The sequence below is a fragment of the Notamacropus eugenii genome, chromosome 2, assembly GCF_028372415.1.
Source record: "Notamacropus eugenii isolate mMacEug1 chromosome 2, mMacEug1.pri_v2, whole genome shotgun sequence".
Classification (NCBI taxonomy): Eukaryota; Metazoa; Chordata; class Mammalia; order Diprotodontia; family Macropodidae; genus Notamacropus; species Notamacropus eugenii.
The window spans coordinates 219,999,919-220,018,557 of NC_092873.1; the positions used below are offsets into that span (position 1 = coordinate 219,999,919).

The following is an 18,639-nucleotide window of genomic DNA, read 5'->3' on the forward strand; positions in this document are numbered from 1 at the left end:
ATCAAGTAATAAATACTTGTGGGAATCCCCCCCTCCAAAAAAAAAAAAAAAAAGGCCTGCTACAAATAAATGCATAGGAGAGCCAGGAATAACTAAGAGAAGCTGGCCCACACCCAGTCTTTCACTGGGGAGAACCAATTTGCCCTTCCACCAAATAACCCTTGGGACTCTTGCTGCCAACAGAATATGGGACTGACAAGACGATGTCTAACCCAACTGGCAAATCATTCCACCATGAAGACTTTGAAGAAATATTACAAAATACACAGCACAACTTATATGAATATTTTTAAAGATTTTACTGCAAACCAATTGCCCACACACAAAAAAGTTGTGTGGTAGGGGAAGAGGGTTGTACATATTATAACCATGTTAATCACGGTACATTACAATGATGGTATACATTACATGTAAGTCTGTAAGTTTAAATATACAACTAAGTGTCATAACACATCGTACAGACCTTTTCTTTATACAATACATACAACAAAAACCATAAATAATGCCCATTTTACAGGTGACATTTGAAAACAATGAAACAAACCAACAGCTTTGACCGACTGCAACTGGGGCATTGGTCCATAAAAACCCTTTCTAAAAATAGAAATATTTGTAGCAGCAATGCTTTCTTCAAGCATCTGGGTCCAAGTCATTGCAAGACCATTTTTCAATAAATTTTAGTTATTAACTATATATATATATATATATCTTACAAAAAAAAACAGTCTACACATAAATTTATCTTCCAAATATGGAAGAATCAAACAATGTCCCACATTGTAGTGTCCTGCAAGTGTCACATTGATGCTTATAACTAAATCCAACCGTAGTAAGCATACCGCACATACACATACCATTGTTCACATAGTAAACCCACAAGGGGGGAAAAAAGATTAAAAGTTGAAACACTCTGAAATAAGAAAAAAAAAGCTTTGGAGCCAACAAGGACCTCATCAGATAAAGGCACATTTCATAAAATCTATTATCATAGCCCATACAGATCTTCACAAGATTGGTTTTCTGAACTCCATCTTCCTTCCTACAAAAACTACACACCTGCTATCCATGACAGCAGTATCTTGCTTGTTTCAAAGAGATAGCACCACTTTGGAGCGGAAAGAATAAGAAAACGAAAAGCTTGTGAGTTCACTGTAAGGAGAAGTATGTCCTCTTCACAAAGCTTTCAGCCAACAGCGTAGCTGAAATGACAGTTGCCACGCTTCCAGAGATGTGCAAATTTTTTTTAAAGATGTCTGGTCAGCTGGCAGCTCAGCTGAAGGGCTAAACAAAATGAAACACACACACAAAACCATCTCAGAATCTCTCTCTCAAAACCAGTCCAAGAATGTTCAGAGGAAAGAATCCATAGGAGGTGCATAGGAGAAACCTAGGAAAGCTTCCGCAGCTTCCTTGACACTGGCAGTGATCAGGATGCTATCTGGAGATTTGCCAATGGAGTTTGGAACAGGTTCTTCTGTGAACTCAGGATCGAAATGTCGAAGATCGCTGGGTCCACTCTAGCGGAGGCAAAGAGAAAACACATAGAGTGAGGTTTAGGGCAAGGAAAAAGCCAAAGGAAAAATAAAGTCATTCAAGTATTTCTTGGTATCTCAGAGAATAGGACTTCTTTGGACATGTTAGGGATCTATTATGCTGTTCTTGATCATCTGGGACTTAGTAGTCCTGGGCACAAAGGCTAATTAGAATGTCTTAGGGAGTGGTGTAAAGTGTGCTAGACATGGAACCCGAGGACAAATCTTGGCCCTTCCACTTAATACCCAAGATCCCTTTGGTAAGCCACTTCAAATATCTACACCCTAGTTAACTTTATCTTTTTTTTTCCTTTTAAAGAAAGAGCTGGACTAAATGACCTCCAGAAGTCCCTTCCAGTTCTACATCTATGATCTGTTTCAACTAATCATTTCTGAAATTAGCTCCAGGCAGATGGATTGTACTTAATATCCTACCATATTTTAGAGATGATCATAAGGCAGGTTTAAATGAAACTGTTACCACCTCTGGGGGCAGGTCAAATGACTTGCCAAAGCCACAAGGCTACGACTTTTGTTCCAAAAATGTAAAGATACAGACTGTTCACTTGATTATTTTGCCTGTTACTATGTGGCTAAGAGTGTGAATGGAGATGGGGGAGGGAACGGAAGGAGGAGAACCACCAGCTTCCTTTGATCAGAGTTTATCCCATTTTCTAGTTAGAAAACCACTTAAGACCTTCTGAGTCACACTGGTTCCCTCTGAGCAAGCTCAGGCTAAAGAAAGAAATGCCCTTTGGGGGACCAACTATACTTAGAAATGATACTCACCACATTTGGGTTAAAAGGGGGGGTAATCTTCTTATTAATGAGATCATCCCAGTTAATAAGGGAGAAGAAGATATGATTCTTAATCTCCATCTGTTGAGAAGAAACAAGACTCATTCAGACAAGCCTAATTAGATTAAGGTGGGATGTTCTAGTATCTAGTGTTCTCGTGCATCCCCCCCCCCCCCCCCCACTAGAACTACAAAATTTTTACTTACAAAGTCATCCTTGGCACCAAGCCTCTTTGTCCTATCTTTCTGCAGTAGGCCCTCAAGAAGGTGTCTTGCAGAATTTGTAATATTTGGCTTCAACTGGAGTGGCTTGTTCAAAATGTTGTCATACATCTCAGCTGTGTTTCGACTGTAAAAAGGAGGCTTCAAGGGGGGAAAAGAAGGAATATGTTTAATTGAAAGTATGGTGAGGTTCAAAATAACTTTTAAAATATAGGGGGATAGTCAAAATATCTGGGAGCTGATAACTGAACAAAAAAATTAAAAGCCACCTCTTTGAGGGAAGGATGTGGGGGGAAATGTAGGCTATTTAAGACAAAAGATCTGTAAAAAATAAAAATCTAAAGATAATCTTTTCAAAAGTTAGAAATGCTGTGAAACACACAGCCAACCATCCACTGCGTTATTGGCCTTTAGTGACCTTACTGATAAAGGCAGAATATTCTTGGCAGACTGAAGTGTGTTTGCCTAGATTAATTTAAGTAGAGCACTTGCCAGGGAGTGGGAGAAGGGGGAAGGATAAGGTCTCTACAGGGTCTTTTCTGTTCTTTAATAGGCTACTTACCAGACCATAGAGCATTTCATATAAGACAGCCCCGAGGCACCACCAGTCAACTGTTCTGTCATAAGGCTGTTTGTGAAGAACTTCAGGGGCAAGATACTGTGTAAAAGAAAAAACATCAAAAGATTCATTTTAAACTGAAGTCCTAGGAAACCCCCATAGAGGAGACTGTCTTTAAAGTAAAGAGTACTTAAAAAAAAAAGGTATAAAACTTCTATTCCTTTACTACCACCTCTGTCCCATGCAGCTATGTAGGATTTAGACTATGTGACTTCACTGACCCTTCCAGTGGCTCAGCTGCACTTAGTTTACCAATATTCTCTTTTGAGCAAGAGAAGACTTTCTAATTCTCTCATGTTTATTCAGATACCAATCCCTCTCAGGTGTGCCAAAGTAGACTAATCACAACACCTGTGAGTATTTGACCTTTCTCCTCAGGAAGAAAGTCCTAAGAGGCTCCAAGCTGGACACTCCACTTACCTCGGGGGTGCCGCAGAAGGTGGACGTTGTGCCATTGTGTTCAATGTTTTCTTTACAGAGTCCAAAGTCTGTCAGGACAATGTGCCCTTGTGAATCCAGCAAAATATTCTCTGGCTTTAAGTCTCTAAAGGACAAAATATGGAGAGATAAATATATCCTTTAGTTTTGCTTCACAATAAAATCACGTGGTATTTACAATTCATACTGATGAAAACAAGCAAAATACATATGCACACTTTTTAAGTTCCTAGGACAACACACTGTTCCCCCATTGAGAAGTTAATGCAAGGTCCAGGGGGCCTCAGACTACAGGCATATATTATATAAAGGTCCAACTATTACTGATATCCATAGTACAATCTATGCTTAAGTCAAAACACGTGGTGTAGCACGAGCATAAAAGGGACACTGCTTACCTATAAACAATATTCAGAGAATGCAGGTAACCCAGGGCACTGGCAATTTCAGCAGCATAAAACCGAGCTCGGGGTTCCAGGAAGCATCGCTCTCTCTGGAGATGGTAAAACAACTGCAGGAGACAGACAGAACACAGTCAGGCGCCAGCTGACAAAGCCTGTTAACAATGCATTTAATCAGATTTGACATCTATGGCCAAGGAGGACAATGGCAGGAAGTGTGTCCTGATGATCCACTAGCGATTTAAAACCTGCCAGGTTAGAGGGGGATGCTAATCCTGGTTAACCTCTCCCCTCAACAGTCTTTTAAAAATTCTCCCCTAAATGAGTGAGACTGTATATGCAAACTCCACTCTCTTCCAAAAGGAGATTTCTTTTCTGCTCACCTCTCCACCATTGATGTAGTCTAGGACAAAGTAGAGTTTATCTGCAGTCTGGAAGGAGAAGTGCAGTCCAACTAGGAAAGGGTGTTTAACATTCTTCAGAAGAACATTACGCTCTGACATGATGTGTTTTTCCTAGAAAAAGGATAACAGATTTGATGGTGACATCCTTGAATGTTCAAAGAATGTTAATAGTATATGCTTCCACACCTCCCCCTCTGGAAAAAAATGGACTGTACCTCCTTCTTTTTCAGGATTGCTTTTTTCTGAAGAACTTTGACAGCATAGAACTGCTCCTCTGCCTTGTGTCTTGCAAGAAGAACCTGAAATTAGAAAGCAGAAAGCTTTGTACCATGGTTTAAAGCAACATCCCCCCGCCCCCCCAAAAAAGTTATCACTGATGTAGATAGTCAAAATTTACCTTTCCAAAACTGCCTTTTCCAATTACTTTCAAGAAATGAAAGTCTGATGGCTTTGCATGGGGGTTGGATGATGGGCCAAGGTTGATCTGCTGAGATGGACTGGGCTGGGGCCAAAAAAAAAAAAAAAATCAATACATGTTTGATATGTCTTTTGAGCATCCTACTCTTTTTTTATTTTTTATAATTAATTTTGGGTTTTAAATTTTCTCCCCCTCCTCAAGAGGATGTGCAATCTGATGTAAATTCTACTCATACATTCCTATTAGACATATTTTCACATTAGTCATGAGAATATTCTACTCTTTATAACAAAATTAATTTCTGACAAGGATGTAGTCAGAAAAATTAAACTACATCAGTGTATACCAGAAATTTAATCTTAGGTCAAAAAGTCCTTATGAATCTACCCAAAGAAAATTTCAGCAAAGGTACACAGGGACTTTTGGTGAAGCAAAAGTTTTTAAATGCCTCAATTATTTTCTGAAATCCACAGATGCAATACTATCACTGTGTTATGAGATGAACTAATGCTAATGAGGCATTCTTGTTTCTAGGCTAATTTCCAGAAATGCTTTTTTTAAACATTAATGTAGGAGGACTCTGTCCCTGACTCATTTACAATTTTCTTCAGAAGATGTATCATAAATAAAAAATACTTACCGGAGGAGAAGGGTTGGCATTCATAAGCTCAGGCTCTTGAGGTTGAGAAATTTTCAAAATAGATTGAACTTCAGGGCTGCAGAGGGCAAAGGTAAAAAAATAAGTTTGCCACTAGAGGGCATGCTTTATTCACCAATGTGAATGGTTTAGTCTTTTTCTCAGATTATGAAATAACTTCAAATGGAAAATACCCAGCTGTATTTCCAGATTAAAAAGAGTAAATTCTTTAATTAATTATATTATATATTTTGCAAAGGGACAGGTCCTGAATTATATAGTTGTTAAAATTTAGTGCCAAACCTTGGAGAAGTGAAAATTAAACTACTTTTAAATAACATTACATTTTAAAGGAACAAAAATTCCTCCTTTTTCAGGAAATCGGTGGGTTTTCAAGACTTCAGTTTTTTTGCCCCTACTAATCGCAGAAAAACTTAACTACTGCCACGTTAAATTTTAATTCTCCAAACTGCAAATACCTACTGTTTGCAGGCGTATGAGTTGCTGGCAATCTTCTGAATAAAATCATTCAGTCCCATCCTCCTCTGCTTCATGAAAGCTGTAAAATAAGAGAAGGGGGAAAAAGCATTTAAGTGAGATTAATAAAACACAATGCGAAATTTTTTTTTAAACTACCTAATGCTCATCAAACCTAGACTAGAGAGAACTGGCTTTCCCAACGCTCACCGATCAGGATGGCTACCATGCCCCTCATTTTGGAGTAAGTGAGCGCAGCTCCCGAAGCCTCGGTTTTCACCGTCATCGCGGCTCCCAGGAAAGCAGCGAAGGCAGCGGCTGCCCAGTGAGCAAACCCAAGGCTGCGCAGCCAAGCCCGCTGCCAGCACCGCTCCAAGTGCTAGTGCGGAGCTCCCTCCCCAGAGCCTCTTATATAGACAGCTCCACCCGGGAGGGGCGGAGCCAGCCGGGACAATGAGGGCCAGGCCAAGCCTCCAGCCTCCGCTCCGCTCCCCAGGCGGCCGCACCGAACCGTGCCCAGCGCGTCCAGCTGGCGCCCGGCCCCAAGTTTTTTTAGTCTGTCCCCTCCCCCTCGTCGGGTCATCTCCCGGGGCGAGAGGGCCTAGGCTAGGGAAGCCGCTGATGGGGCAGCGGGCACGACCGCGGACAGAACCAGAACACAGAGAACAGAACCAGAGGGAGCGTGAGACTCTCGCGAAAGGCAACTGAGAGCAGAACCGGAACCGGGAAAGATCGGGAGACGCTCGGGGGCAAAAGCTCAAGGATACTGCCCGGAGGGTACAACTGTACCAGCCAGCAAGGCTTATCCGCTCTGAATCTGCTCCCCCCACCCCCCGCGCAGGAGGAGGGGAAGCCGGACAGCGGGGACGGGCCGGGGGGGAGGAGAGGAAGGCCGGACTGGGGTAATTTTCCACCTTTCATTTATTCCACTAGTTCCAAAAGGAAATCAAAGTTGATGCACCAGGGGCACTTTATATTCGCGAAGTTGGCTGAGGTTTTATTCATGCAGCCTTGTTTTTTTCAGCTCAATTCAGATTCTCCAGCAACTTCTGCATTGCTACAGGAAATTCTGGAGACCCTACCCTTTCTCACATCTGACTATTACTGTACACGCGCGCGCACACACACACACAGACACACACACAGACACACACCTCCGTGCATGGATTTAACTCCTACCTTTGACATCTGTAACCATACATGAGAAACCAAGTAACTCAGACCAACTACACACTAGCTGTATATCTGCACGCAAAGAAAGGGACTTCCACACCAGGAATACCCACACTGTGGAAACCACAAGTCCATACTAAAAATGGAGACAGGGAGGCAGGGGAGTTAAATACATTTTCTGAGCCTGTCTCCCAACCTTCTCCCCCCCCCCCCGACCCCCCCACTTTCCCTAACACTTGGGTTAACACCTAAAAAGGCATTCTCCGCCTACACACTTCAGGACAGGAGCCGGGTCAGAAAGGGATCAAGGCGTTAAGATTTTAGCCAAATGCCCGCATGGACCCTTTCCTCCTTGCCCAGGTATCGAGCCCTAGCAAGAATTGTCTCTCCACAATTTCGTCAGCAAAGAAGCAACTAGTGGGCAAAGAAGGAAAACAAGGCAAGCTGGAACCCCAACCCCAGTCTCCGGCAGTGGGTCCCTTACCAAGTCCGGTGAGCAGGAAGGACTCGCTCCTTTTCTGAGCCTCCGCTCTCTTTTTGTGGCGAGGCTTAAGCAGCGACTCCAGCCGGGCCCTGGTCAGTGCCCCCTGCATCTCTCCCATGGACCCTCCTTGCCCCCGACGGGCTCAACACTAACCACTCTGGTTCCCTGGCTGGCAGAGACAGCTGCGGCAGCAGCAGCAGCCAAGAACAGCAGCCCGCTCAGCGCACAGCAGCCCCGAGTGATAAGCAAACTCTGACGTTTCCTTGAAGGAGCCGCCGTGACTCAGGCAGAGCAAGATTTCCTGCCCCAAGTCCCAAAACAAACAAATGGCCCTTGTGCACCCGCACAGTCCCTGCCCGGGTCGGCTTCCGAAAACGCCTTTTTTGTGCTTTGGGCCAAACCCAGGACTGAAAAATCCCAGAACTTGGAAGAGGAGGAAGGGAGGAAGGAAGGAAAGAAAGGAGGAAGGGGGAGGGAGAGGTCAGGAATGTGGAGGGGAGGGGGCGGAAATAAATTCAAGTCTGCAGAGAAAAAAAAGCACAATCTGCATTTCACTCTCCCCTCCTTCCCCCTCGATCCTGCCCCCCCCCCCCCCAGTAGTGACTGGGAACATTCTGTCCGTGAGCATATCATTTCTTGGTTTTTTTTTTTTTTTAATTGCTGACCATGCCAAGGACACGTGAAAAGGTGGCATATTATAAAAGATATGGGCATTTGAGGCTATCCTATGGTAACCCAGCCTGAGGTCTCCAGGCCAATCAGCGCACCGCGGGTCACAAATCAATGGCCATGCTTTTATGTGCTCCCTACCGTATAATCAGGACCGTGGAAAAAAGACTTGCTTGGGATTGCTTACCTCACCACTGTCCCTACCACTATGCCTAGGCTCCTCTGAGAGCAGGGGACAGGTGCTTTCTTCTTTTAGTCTTTTTCTTCCTCTCTAAGGCCTCCTTTATTCGAAGAATGCTCAATGCATATTAATAGATGAGCTAGGTGACTTACTCCTCATCCTGGAGGGGGAGGGCAGGAGAAAGGTGCACCAGGGAAATTCAATATCTCTCAAAGCACAGAATGCTGCACTAACCTGTTAAGATTTAGGAATGGTCTGTGAGTAACCTAAGCACCAGGTGAATGGAAAAAGCCAGCTGGAACACTGGTTGGCCACTGGGAAAACATGAAGCAAGCAGAGGAGGGGAAAAAAGCATCTAAAAGATGCTAATGATCTCATGCTTCCAACGCTATCTGCTTGTTGGATGGCTTGTTGGTCCAGGCAGGAAAGACTGCCCTGCAGTGACCCCTCCACGCCATACCAGTACTGTATGCAGGGCTTGACGTACTCCTTAACATCAGCTGTCAAACCAGGAACAGAATGTTAAGAGAGACTTGGATTCTCTCCCCCTGGCCTTTTCTCCCCTTTACCTGTGCTGAGAGGAATTTGTCTGGGCACCTCAGTTTGTTCTAAGACGTTCTCTGGTCTCTTTACTAAATGAGTGTCAACTTAATTAAAATAGAAGGGGAAGGACAGTGAAGAATCACCTGAATTTATCACTTCTGGAAACTCAGGCTAGGAAAATGGACTGAATCTGTCTTTTGAAAACAAACAAACAACAACAGATACCTGAAATTTCTGTTTCAATAAGCAGTCGCTCCAAATTAAACCAATAGTTTACCGAACTCACATCACCATACCTTCTGGTGTTTATTTGACTTTTCAAACTTTTAAACTGCTTAAGCTTCTATATTTCAACACATAGAGTCTGTCTTTCCTTCCCCCTCCACATAATCAACCAGCTTTCAACATGCCCTGCTCCACCTCCCATTACTGTCATACTCCAAAGAGCAAATTTTGTTCTAGCCTCTTTCATATATCAGCCTGTTCTTTTATCTTTAATAAAAAAAAAATGCTTTTGTTAGCTCCAAGAACTTTAGTCATAGACTTTCCCCCACATGTTCTCTCCAAAAACCCTTTTACTTCCTCACTCTCCATTAACCGCCAGTAAAGTCCCACAGATAACCAACCACATGGAAAAGAGCTTTCTTCTCCCAGCGGCAAAGGGACCACACCAAAGTTAGAGTAAGAAAAGCAGACCAACCTTTTAAAGGAGATTTTACTGTTTCGTCTTTCATCCTTTTCCAGGAACCTGAATGGAAGGGGGATGAAGGATTTGTTTTCTGGTGGTTTGGGGCTGAGCTTCTGTTTTGGCTGGAGAAGCCTCCTTCCTCCAGTCTTCTATGACTGGAGAGCCATAAGACAGGAAGAAGTCCAACTCAATCTTTGCCCTGTTTATGAACCCTATATTTAAAGGCAATTTGCATACGAGAGAAGGAACAGGCTGCAAAGTTCAACTCTGGGCCATTCCTCCTACCCTCCCCCCACTCTAACATCACCCTGGAAGTCAGAGTCATAGATGTACCAGGTTTATTACACTCCTGCAAAGCACGCAAGAAATGTCACTCCTTGATTCTGATTGCCAGCACAAATCCACTTAGGAAGAAATCAAAAGGCAGGCACATGGTGCATTTTCTATTCTCTCTAAGGATCACCTTGTGGTGTTGAGGGGGATAGATGAAGGTTGGGGGGTGGGGGTGACTAGACTACTTTCAGGAGATGCTGGGGGTCAGGGGGCTCACAGGCTGCTATTTGTGGCTGGGACAGAAAAGGAAAATTTGATGGATTTGTCCTGTCTTCCTCTCCTTTTAAAGTTCCGAAGATGGAGACGGATGGGCTGGCTACACTCACTTATCTTTTAACAGAGTGAGTCCAAGTTGTTGAGACTGGTTTTTCTTTCAACCGGATACCTGAGGGGTGGAGCAGGCGCCCCCCAGTTCTGTCCTGGCAACCTACTAAACCCTTCCGAACAGGAAAAGGACAGATGACTAATGACTGGAGTGGCTGGTGGTGAGGGGTGTGTGTGTGTGTGTATGTGTATGTGTGTGCACGCGTGTGAGCATCTGTTTGTGTGCGTGCATATGCCTGTGTGTGTGCGCATGTGTGTGTCTGTGTATGTGTCTGTGTGTCTGTGTATGTGTCTGTGTGTCTGTGTCTGTGTGTTAGGGAGGGGGTGGGTGGGGGTAGAAAGGAAGCTGCCTGAATCCTGTGTGCATGCGTGTGTCTATTGTATAGACTTCGGGTTGGTTTTTCATCTGTATTTTAGCTGCTAAGCTTCCCTTCTCTGTCCCAATCCTTATCCCCAGATATAGTCCCATTGTAAGACTAGTAAGTACACTACTTGTGTAGCTTTTTCCTTCCTCCGGGAAGCGACCGTTTGGATTTGACCAACTGCAATTGTTAAATGAATCCTAGAGGGCGCTCATACTCTGTAAGTAAGGGCTGCAGCTCTAACACTGGCTGTTCTCAATGTTACTTTCCCCACCTCATCCCAGTGTAGTCATTTCCAAAGTGTCGCTCACGCTAGACTTTCTGGCCTGGAGAGAAAATAGGCAGTGTTTTTAAAGAATGCCTTGTGTCTGCCTCACATATACCATAGCTATCCCTGTCCCTTCTGGATAAAAATCAGCCTCCTCTTTTTGCCCGAGTGTTGTACAGATTCAGAATTCAGAAATCCCAGATTATAATGATCCTCCATTGAATAAAGTGAGTACAGATGCAGAGGAGAAAGCCTTTTCCAGTGTTCTTTTAAAAATCTTCGAGATTTTTTTTGTCCTTATTGCAAATATAATTTATTTTCCCTCAAAATAAAGGACAAAACTCTTTCAACATAACTTTTTAGGCTGTAAATCCTAGGTTCTGTATTCAATCAATCAATAAGCTCTTAAATCCTTACTCCTTGGTACACTAGATGCTAAATACTGGGGAAATTAAAACAAAAGTGAGACAGTCCCTGACTTTGAATTCCACTCGAGGATAAAACATATTTACAGATAAGTAAAGACATGATATATACAAATTAAATAATAAGTATTGGGTAGAGGGGAAGGAACACCAACAATTGAGGGAATTTCAAAGTCCTAAATCAAATTGTAAACTCCATAAGGTGACGACCAATGCCTTATACACCTTCTGTATTAATTCAAAATTCCCTTATCAATTGATACTCTTTTTAATAGCCACAACCCCCCTACCCCATCAAATGTGCCAACCAACATGGGAGACATAAATAGGGAGTTCTGGTGCCCAGGGTAAATTTAGTTGTGGCACAGTTGGAAAGGACAAATCCCTGGCTGCTTCAGGCAATGTCTTCTCAGGACTGTCTGGTTGGGATACCTGGGATAAGGCAATAGAGAGATGATAGTAATGTGTTGGTCACTGGGGGAAGGATGGAACTCTCAGAGTAGGAATTAGGAATTAAGAAGGACTGGGGAGGGGTGAGGAGACATTATACTTCCCAGTAAGTCTCTGCCAAAGAGATGTCAGTGTGGCAGAAAGTGAATAAGTGAACTCCACACATTCTCAGAGAATTCACTTTGTCCTAGAAATTTGCTACCTTGTCCAGGACACAATGGAGGACAATACGGGCTTACCCCCATTCCTGTGGAAGCTTTCCAGGACCCAACCTCTATAGATATAATCAATATAGATCATATTAAAGCAAATTAACAGATCAGTTTATCCAATTCAACTAAGGATAAGTCAGTAGCAAAGAAGATATGGTTAAGTAAATATCTTTAGAATACATTTAAGGACTGTCTGTACTGATTATTATTATACATTTATACTGTTATAGAAAGAAACAATGAAGAAAATTAGAATGTGGCAAAGTAACTTGAGGAAGAGCATATATGGCTGTTATTAAAATGTTATAAAAATTATATTATGTGGCAGTTTGTGAAGAACACAAAAGATTCCATGTTAAATATAACCCCAGAAATACCTTAGATTTCAAGCAAGGTATAAACCAAGGAAATGTATGTTTGCCAAAGACAGGTGTTCACCACTTAAGGAGAATGTACTTTGTACCACAAGTTCAAATGGAAGAGGGATTCTTTATGGATGGTGAATACTTCTAAATGCTTTAGTTTATTCCCATCAAGCCCCATGACTCTATAGAGCTTCTTTAGTGAGATCCACAATCATTAAAAAGGAATTAATTTAGCAATCCACACAAGAAAAATCAAATGGATGAAGAATGACTATTGTCTGGGCCATGACATGCAGTAAAATGAGCAACCTATCGAGTCAGTCCACTAATCTTGGATAGGCAGTAAAGGCAGACAATGAACAGGGTGCAGAATTGAAAAGGATCATAGCTGGCTAGAGTACACTTGGAAAACTGGATAGTACTTCCAAAGATCCCAGATGGTTCTCTGACACATGCAAAAAAAAAAAAGTCTTTTACACCAGTGTTCTTCTAATGTTGTAGCTCTATAGCTACAAATTATGGAGGATCAGCTATAGTTCCAAGGTAGATTTTATGCCAAAGCTCAGAAATTTAGAGTTTGCTAATAGTACTTGAACTATCCTTCAGAAGATCTTTTTTTTTAATGTATGAAATTATTTAGCAAGAATTATTAGCTAAAAGAGAAGGTGAGCCCTTTCCCTGCCTAGCACCATTCTGATCCCACCTTGGAGGGATAGTCTCCCTGAGAGCAGCTTTTTGTCCTATAGCAGGGTGGTGTTCTAATGGAGTTTTCTCCTCTCCTCCTCCACCTCTCCACTGAATCTATCTGTAAAAAAGTTGATTACACACACACACGACTAAATATAGCAGGCACTATATAAATGCTTATTCCCTTATTCCCTTACCTTTCCATGCTATTTACTTTGGGTACATTTTGTGAAGTTTGACCAGGGCACTAGCTATAACTTTTGGTATGTCAATCGATCAATCAACCAGCTCTTATTAAGTGTTTAACATATGTTGGGCATTGTGTCAGGAACTTGGGATGAAAAGAAAAAAATAACCAGCTCTTGTCCTCAAGGTTCTTACAGTTTACTTGAGCAGTACAACATATGTACAGATAAGTAAATATAAGGCAAAGGTAAATGTAGTCTATAGCTTAGGACCTAAGATACTGGGCTCACATAAATAGGTCCAGTCCTGAGAGCTGGACCCAAAAGGGTCCGTTTCTCTCTTTGCCTCCTGCTCCAACCCAGAGCTGCCTCTAGAGGAATCTCCAAATAAAGTTTAGGTATAGCTCAAGTATTGGTTGTCCCAATTGTGAGTAATAAGGTCCCCAACTTGAACATAAGTCTTCAATGTATAATATGGATTATCGATTATGGAATAGCCTTTGTTTCACTGACCACAGAAAATCCCAAGAATCCAAGGGCTCACTAGGGCCCGTGAACAAATCCAGTTCCCACATCTCCCCGTCTCAGACAAGCACACTTTTGTTCACTTGAACCTGCATTGTCAGAGGAATTCACTGGTTTTGTTCTCCAAATACGCTGTTGCTGTTCAGGAGTCTGTGGCCTATCTTCTCTCTCCAAGGAGACTTCTGTATCAGAGAATTGTCATGTAGTAAGAGTGAAACTCAGCAATCTAAGTGCTGCTCTGGTACCCACAGCATATTAAAGGAAGGCCTCTAATCTGAGCTCTATGGAGGACTGATGGAAGCATCCAAACAAGAATTATATGAGATGAGCAGGCCTTTGTAGACTTTAATTATGGAGGAAGTAGCCTAATTATGGCCACTTTGGATGTATTCCCAAAACATGTTCAGGTAGACTTTAACATGAATAATTAATAGGATTTTTTAAAGTTTTTTAGGCACAGTGGATTACAGTGACCATCGCTATGCTTATCCCATAGAGTGGATAGAGATCATTTTGGAATGATGAATGAATGAATGAAAAACAAAATTATTATGTACTTACCCTATGTCAAACACTTTAAACCAGGGGACACAAATAAAAAATTAAAGACAGTCTCTGCCCTCAAAGAGGTCACAGTCTAATAGAAACTGGGTGGCACAGTGCATAGAGCTGGACTTGGAGTCAGGATGACCTGAATTTGAGTCCTGCCTCAGATACTTACTAGCTGTGTGACCTGTGCAAGTTACTTAACCTTTTTCAGTCTCTCTTTACTAGCTGTGTGACCCTGATCTCTTTCCAAGGGGCCTACAAACATGCCCAAGTCAACTGCATCCTTAAAAACCTCTCACTAAATCCATCCATACTTGCCAGCTACAGTCCTGTGTCTCAATCCCCTCTTCTCAGCTAAACTCCTTGAAAAAGCCATCTATAATGGCTACTTCTACTTTCTTTTCTATCAATCGTTGAAATCCTCTACATCCTGACTTCTGACCTCAACATTCAACTGAAACTTCTCTCTCCAAAATTAACAATGATCTCTATCTTTTTAAAAATTATATTTTATTTTTTCAATTAATAAAAATGTGCCTTCTCACTTGCCTCCCCAACTCTTCTCTCTCCTCCTCAATTGAGAACTAAAGAAAAAAAAAGGAACCTGTTACAAACATATATAATCAATCTATATATGTATACATACAATATATATAGATCTATTTTTCTTATTTGCCTTATTCTTAGTCTTTCACCTCTTTCTCAGGTAGGTGGTGGGCAGTATGTTTCATCATTCATCCTCTGGAATCATGGTTGGTCATAATGTTGATAAGAGTTCCCAATTCTTTCAAAGCTGTGTGACTTTACCATATAGTTGTCAGTGTACAAAAACTGTTCTAGGTCTCATTACTTCATTGCATCAGTTCATAACAGTCTTCCAAGGTTTCTCTGAAACTTTCTCTATAATTTCGTACAACATGTTAGTATTTCATCACATTTATATGCCATTACTTGTTCATTCCCCCAACTGATAGGCATCCCCTCAGATTCCCACTCTTTGTCTTCTCAAAAAGAGCTACAGTTTTGTACATACTTCATTTGACTTTGTTTTGCTTAGGACTAATTCTTCCCATAATCTAGTGTCCCCCTCATTTCCCCTTCCTTTTCCCCCTTTCCTTCTTATTTGACTGTTGAGTGAACTGTATTTCTGTACTCCATTTGTGTGTATATGTTTTTTCATCTTTGAACTACTTCAGATGAGAGTGAGGTTGAAATGTCAGATACTTCCCCCACCCCTTCTCCTTTTTGGTATGGACGTCTAGTTGCACACTCTGATTATGTGAAATAGTTATCCCTAACCTTCTCTCCCCACAACCTCCAGTATATTCTTCTTCCTCTCACAGCAGAACCATTTACAGGTCTTATCTAATTATACTCTCTCTATAACCTCATTCCCCCACCCCGCCCCTCCACAGGGGACACATGCATTATCATCTTCCTATGTTTGAATATAAACAGTTTATACTGTTTAGTTCCTTATCATTATTCATTGAGGTTTATCTTTTTATGTTTCTCTTAAATCTTATGTTGGAACTTCAAATTTCTATGCAACTCTGGTCTTTTCATCCAGAGTACTTGGAAAAATCTTCAGTTTCATTAAAGATCCATCCCCATCCTCCCCACCTCTGGCCTTACCATTAGGTTCAGTTTTGCTGGGCAAGTTATTCTTGGTTGTAAGTCTTCTGGAATAATACATTCCAAGTTGTCTGCTCCTTTATAGTGGTGGCTGTTAAATTGTGTGTGATATTTATGATGGCTCTTCAGTATTTGAGTTATTTCTTTCTGGCTACTTACAGTAATTTTTCTTTAATCAGGAAGCTCTAAATTTTGGCAATTCTCTTCCTCAGAGTTTGAATTTTGGAGTTTCGTTCAGGAGGTGTCTAGTGTAGTCTTTCTATTTCCATCTTGCTTTTTATTTCTAAGAGATCTATGTAGTTTCCTTTTAAGATTTCTTGAAATATAATGGTTTGCGTCATTTTTGGGTCACATATTCAGACAGTCCAGTGATTCTTAAATTTTTTTCTCCTTGATCTATTTTCCAGATCATTTTTTTTTCTATGAGCTATCTTGCATTTTCTTATATTTTTTTTGGTCTTTTGACTTTGCTTTAAAATTTCTTGTTGTTTCACGGAGTCATTGGCTTCTATTTGATTCATTGCAATTTTCAGGGAGTTTTTTTGGGGAAACTTGGTTTATGCAAGGTTTTGTTTTGTTTTATTTTTTACTTCTTATACCAAGCTGTCAATTTCCTTTGTAATTCTTTCTTCCATAAATTTCCATTTTTTTTCTCGAGCACTCTTTATTTCATTTATAAAGGTATTTTAACTCTTAAAAAAATATCTCTTGCTTCATCTCTTCTGAGAATTCCGGTTGAATTTTTGTTCAAACCATATTTTTGAGTCATTCTCTTATTCTTGGTTATAATATCAGCTTTCCTGATATTATAAAAACTCTTTATCATGGAATTCATTCATTCATTTGTTCATTTGTTTACTCATTCTAACCTACTTCCTATATGTTTAAAGTTGGGCTGTGTTGCACTTTTACAGGGAAGGTCTAGGTTGGTCCTGTTGATACTTTCTTGTGGTAGTGAGTATTGTGTTATTCTAGGATCTCAAGGAAAGGCTGGGGGCCTACAAGCTTTCAATGTTCCCAATGTGGTCTGATGTAGGGCAAAGTCTGATTGTAGCCCTGCTGGTTTGAGTTCTACAACCTGTATTTCTTAACCTGTATTTGTCTCTGAGAAAAAGTAGAATGCTCCTGGACTCAGCCCTTATCAGTCAACTGGAAAGCTCTGATGGTTCAGAGAGATAGAATTGTAGGCTTCCCTTCTTTCATCTGGGATTCTTATCCTCATTATCCCTCTACAAGCCAAGAGAGAAGCTGAAACTGAGACCCTGCTCTGATCTTGTGTTTTGAACCTCATTGCTTATATTTGCTTCTGATATTCCTTCTTTCTTAATATACTACCTATGTCCTTCCTATCCTAGAGTGTCACCCCCTGGTGCAGGTCCCCTTCTCCATCACCCTGGTTCCTTGTTCCAGAATTGCATACTAGGCAACAAAGTTTCCAGTTACCACCTGTTCCTGTTATACTGCCTTAACATGGTTATGGAGATGCCTAGGTATGGGTCTGGAACTGAATTACACTGGGCCTCTGGAGTGCTCCACATGGAGGGTGCGCCTGGTCTGACCCTATTCCCAGTGTCCACAAACTTCTGTGTCTCTGTACACTGCCCTGGGCGAGTAGAAAGGTCATCCATTTAACAATAATTAATTCAGAAGAGGAGAAAGTTTGAAGGAAAAGATAATATGTTATATGTTCGACTTATTTAATTTGAGATGCTTAAAGGACTCTAGTTTGAAATGTCCAATAGTCATTTGGTAATATGGGGACAAATGACTTACTCTGACTTTTTCTGAATTCTACCATCAGGATTCAATCTGTTGTATTTTCTAGGTCTGAGGGGAGGAATTTTATGGAGGGGGGCGTGGCTGTATTCTGCCAGCTACTCCACCATCTTGACTCTGTCCCAATAATCTCTGAATAGCTAAATCTAATGCCTTCTTCTTGATCTTCATCTCCATTGACCTTTCTGCAGCCTTTGACTCTGTTGACCACCTTCTTCTGGATACTTCTTTTTTTTTTTTCTCTTTTTTTTTTTTTTTAACTTCTCTCTCTTGGTTTCTGCTCAGTCTCTTGGCCTCTCCTCAGTCTTTTTTGTTGGCTCTTCATTTTTGTCATACCCACTAATTGTGGATGTCTCCCAAGACTTAGTCCTGGTCTTTCTTCTCTTTTCTCTCTACACTTTCTCACTAGGTGATCTCATCAGCTCCCATGGGTTCAATTATCATCTCTATGCATACCAGCCTTGGTCTCTCTCCTGAGATTCAGTCCCCATATTACCAAATGACTATTGGACATTTCAAACTAGAGTCCTTTAAGCATCTCAAATTAAATAAGTCCAACATACAACATATTATCTTTTCCTTCAAACTCTCCCCTCTTCTGAACTTATTATTGTAAGATAGATGACCTTTCCACTTGCCCAGCTTCACAATCTTGGTGTCATTTTCACTTCTCCTTTTTACTTATCCTATATATCCAATGAATTGCCAAATCTCATAATTTCCCTCCATCTCTCATTTAGGTCCACTTCTTTCTACTTACATAGCCACCACTCTAGTTCTAGCTCTCATTAACTCTATTACAATAGTAATAGTTATTGCAGTTACAATAGCCTTCTAATTGGTTTTCCAGCCTCAACTCT

At 41.4% G+C, this 18,639-nt stretch overlaps 1 protein-coding gene across 7 annotated transcripts in view; it reads right to left on the minus strand.

Moving 5' to 3' along the window:
- Positions 1-284: 284 nt before the first annotated feature.
- Positions 285-18,639, minus strand: part of SGK1 (serum/glucocorticoid regulated kinase 1) — a 170,872-nt gene continuing 152,517 nt past the window's right edge. Inside the window, exons 1-12 of one of the 7 annotated variants that reach the window (XM_072643401.1) lie at positions 9,696-9,849; positions 5,952-6,027; positions 5,472-5,547; positions 4,811-4,915; positions 4,629-4,712; positions 4,393-4,524; positions 4,007-4,119; positions 3,591-3,714; positions 3,114-3,209; positions 2,537-2,692; positions 2,322-2,411; positions 285-1,517 (exon numbers count right to left, since the gene is read on the minus strand). In XM_072643401.1, the coding sequence (XP_072499502.1) occupies positions 1,350-1,517; positions 2,322-2,411; positions 2,537-2,692; positions 3,114-3,209; positions 3,591-3,714; positions 4,007-4,119; positions 4,393-4,524; positions 4,629-4,712; positions 4,811-4,915; positions 5,472-5,547; positions 5,952-6,027; positions 9,696-9,729 (1,254 nt within the window). In that variant the 5' untranslated portion in view covers positions 9,730-9,849 and the 3' untranslated portion in view covers positions 285-1,349. Of the gene's footprint in view, positions 1,518-2,321; positions 2,412-2,536; positions 2,693-3,113; positions 3,210-3,590; positions 3,715-4,006; positions 4,120-4,392; positions 4,525-4,628; positions 4,713-4,810; positions 4,916-5,471; positions 5,548-5,947; positions 6,028-6,155; positions 6,334-7,602; positions 8,128-9,695; positions 9,850-18,639 lie in introns of those variants that run through there. The other 6 variants (XM_072643400.1, XM_072643396.1, XM_072643399.1 and 3 more) reach the window with 6 other exon arrangements.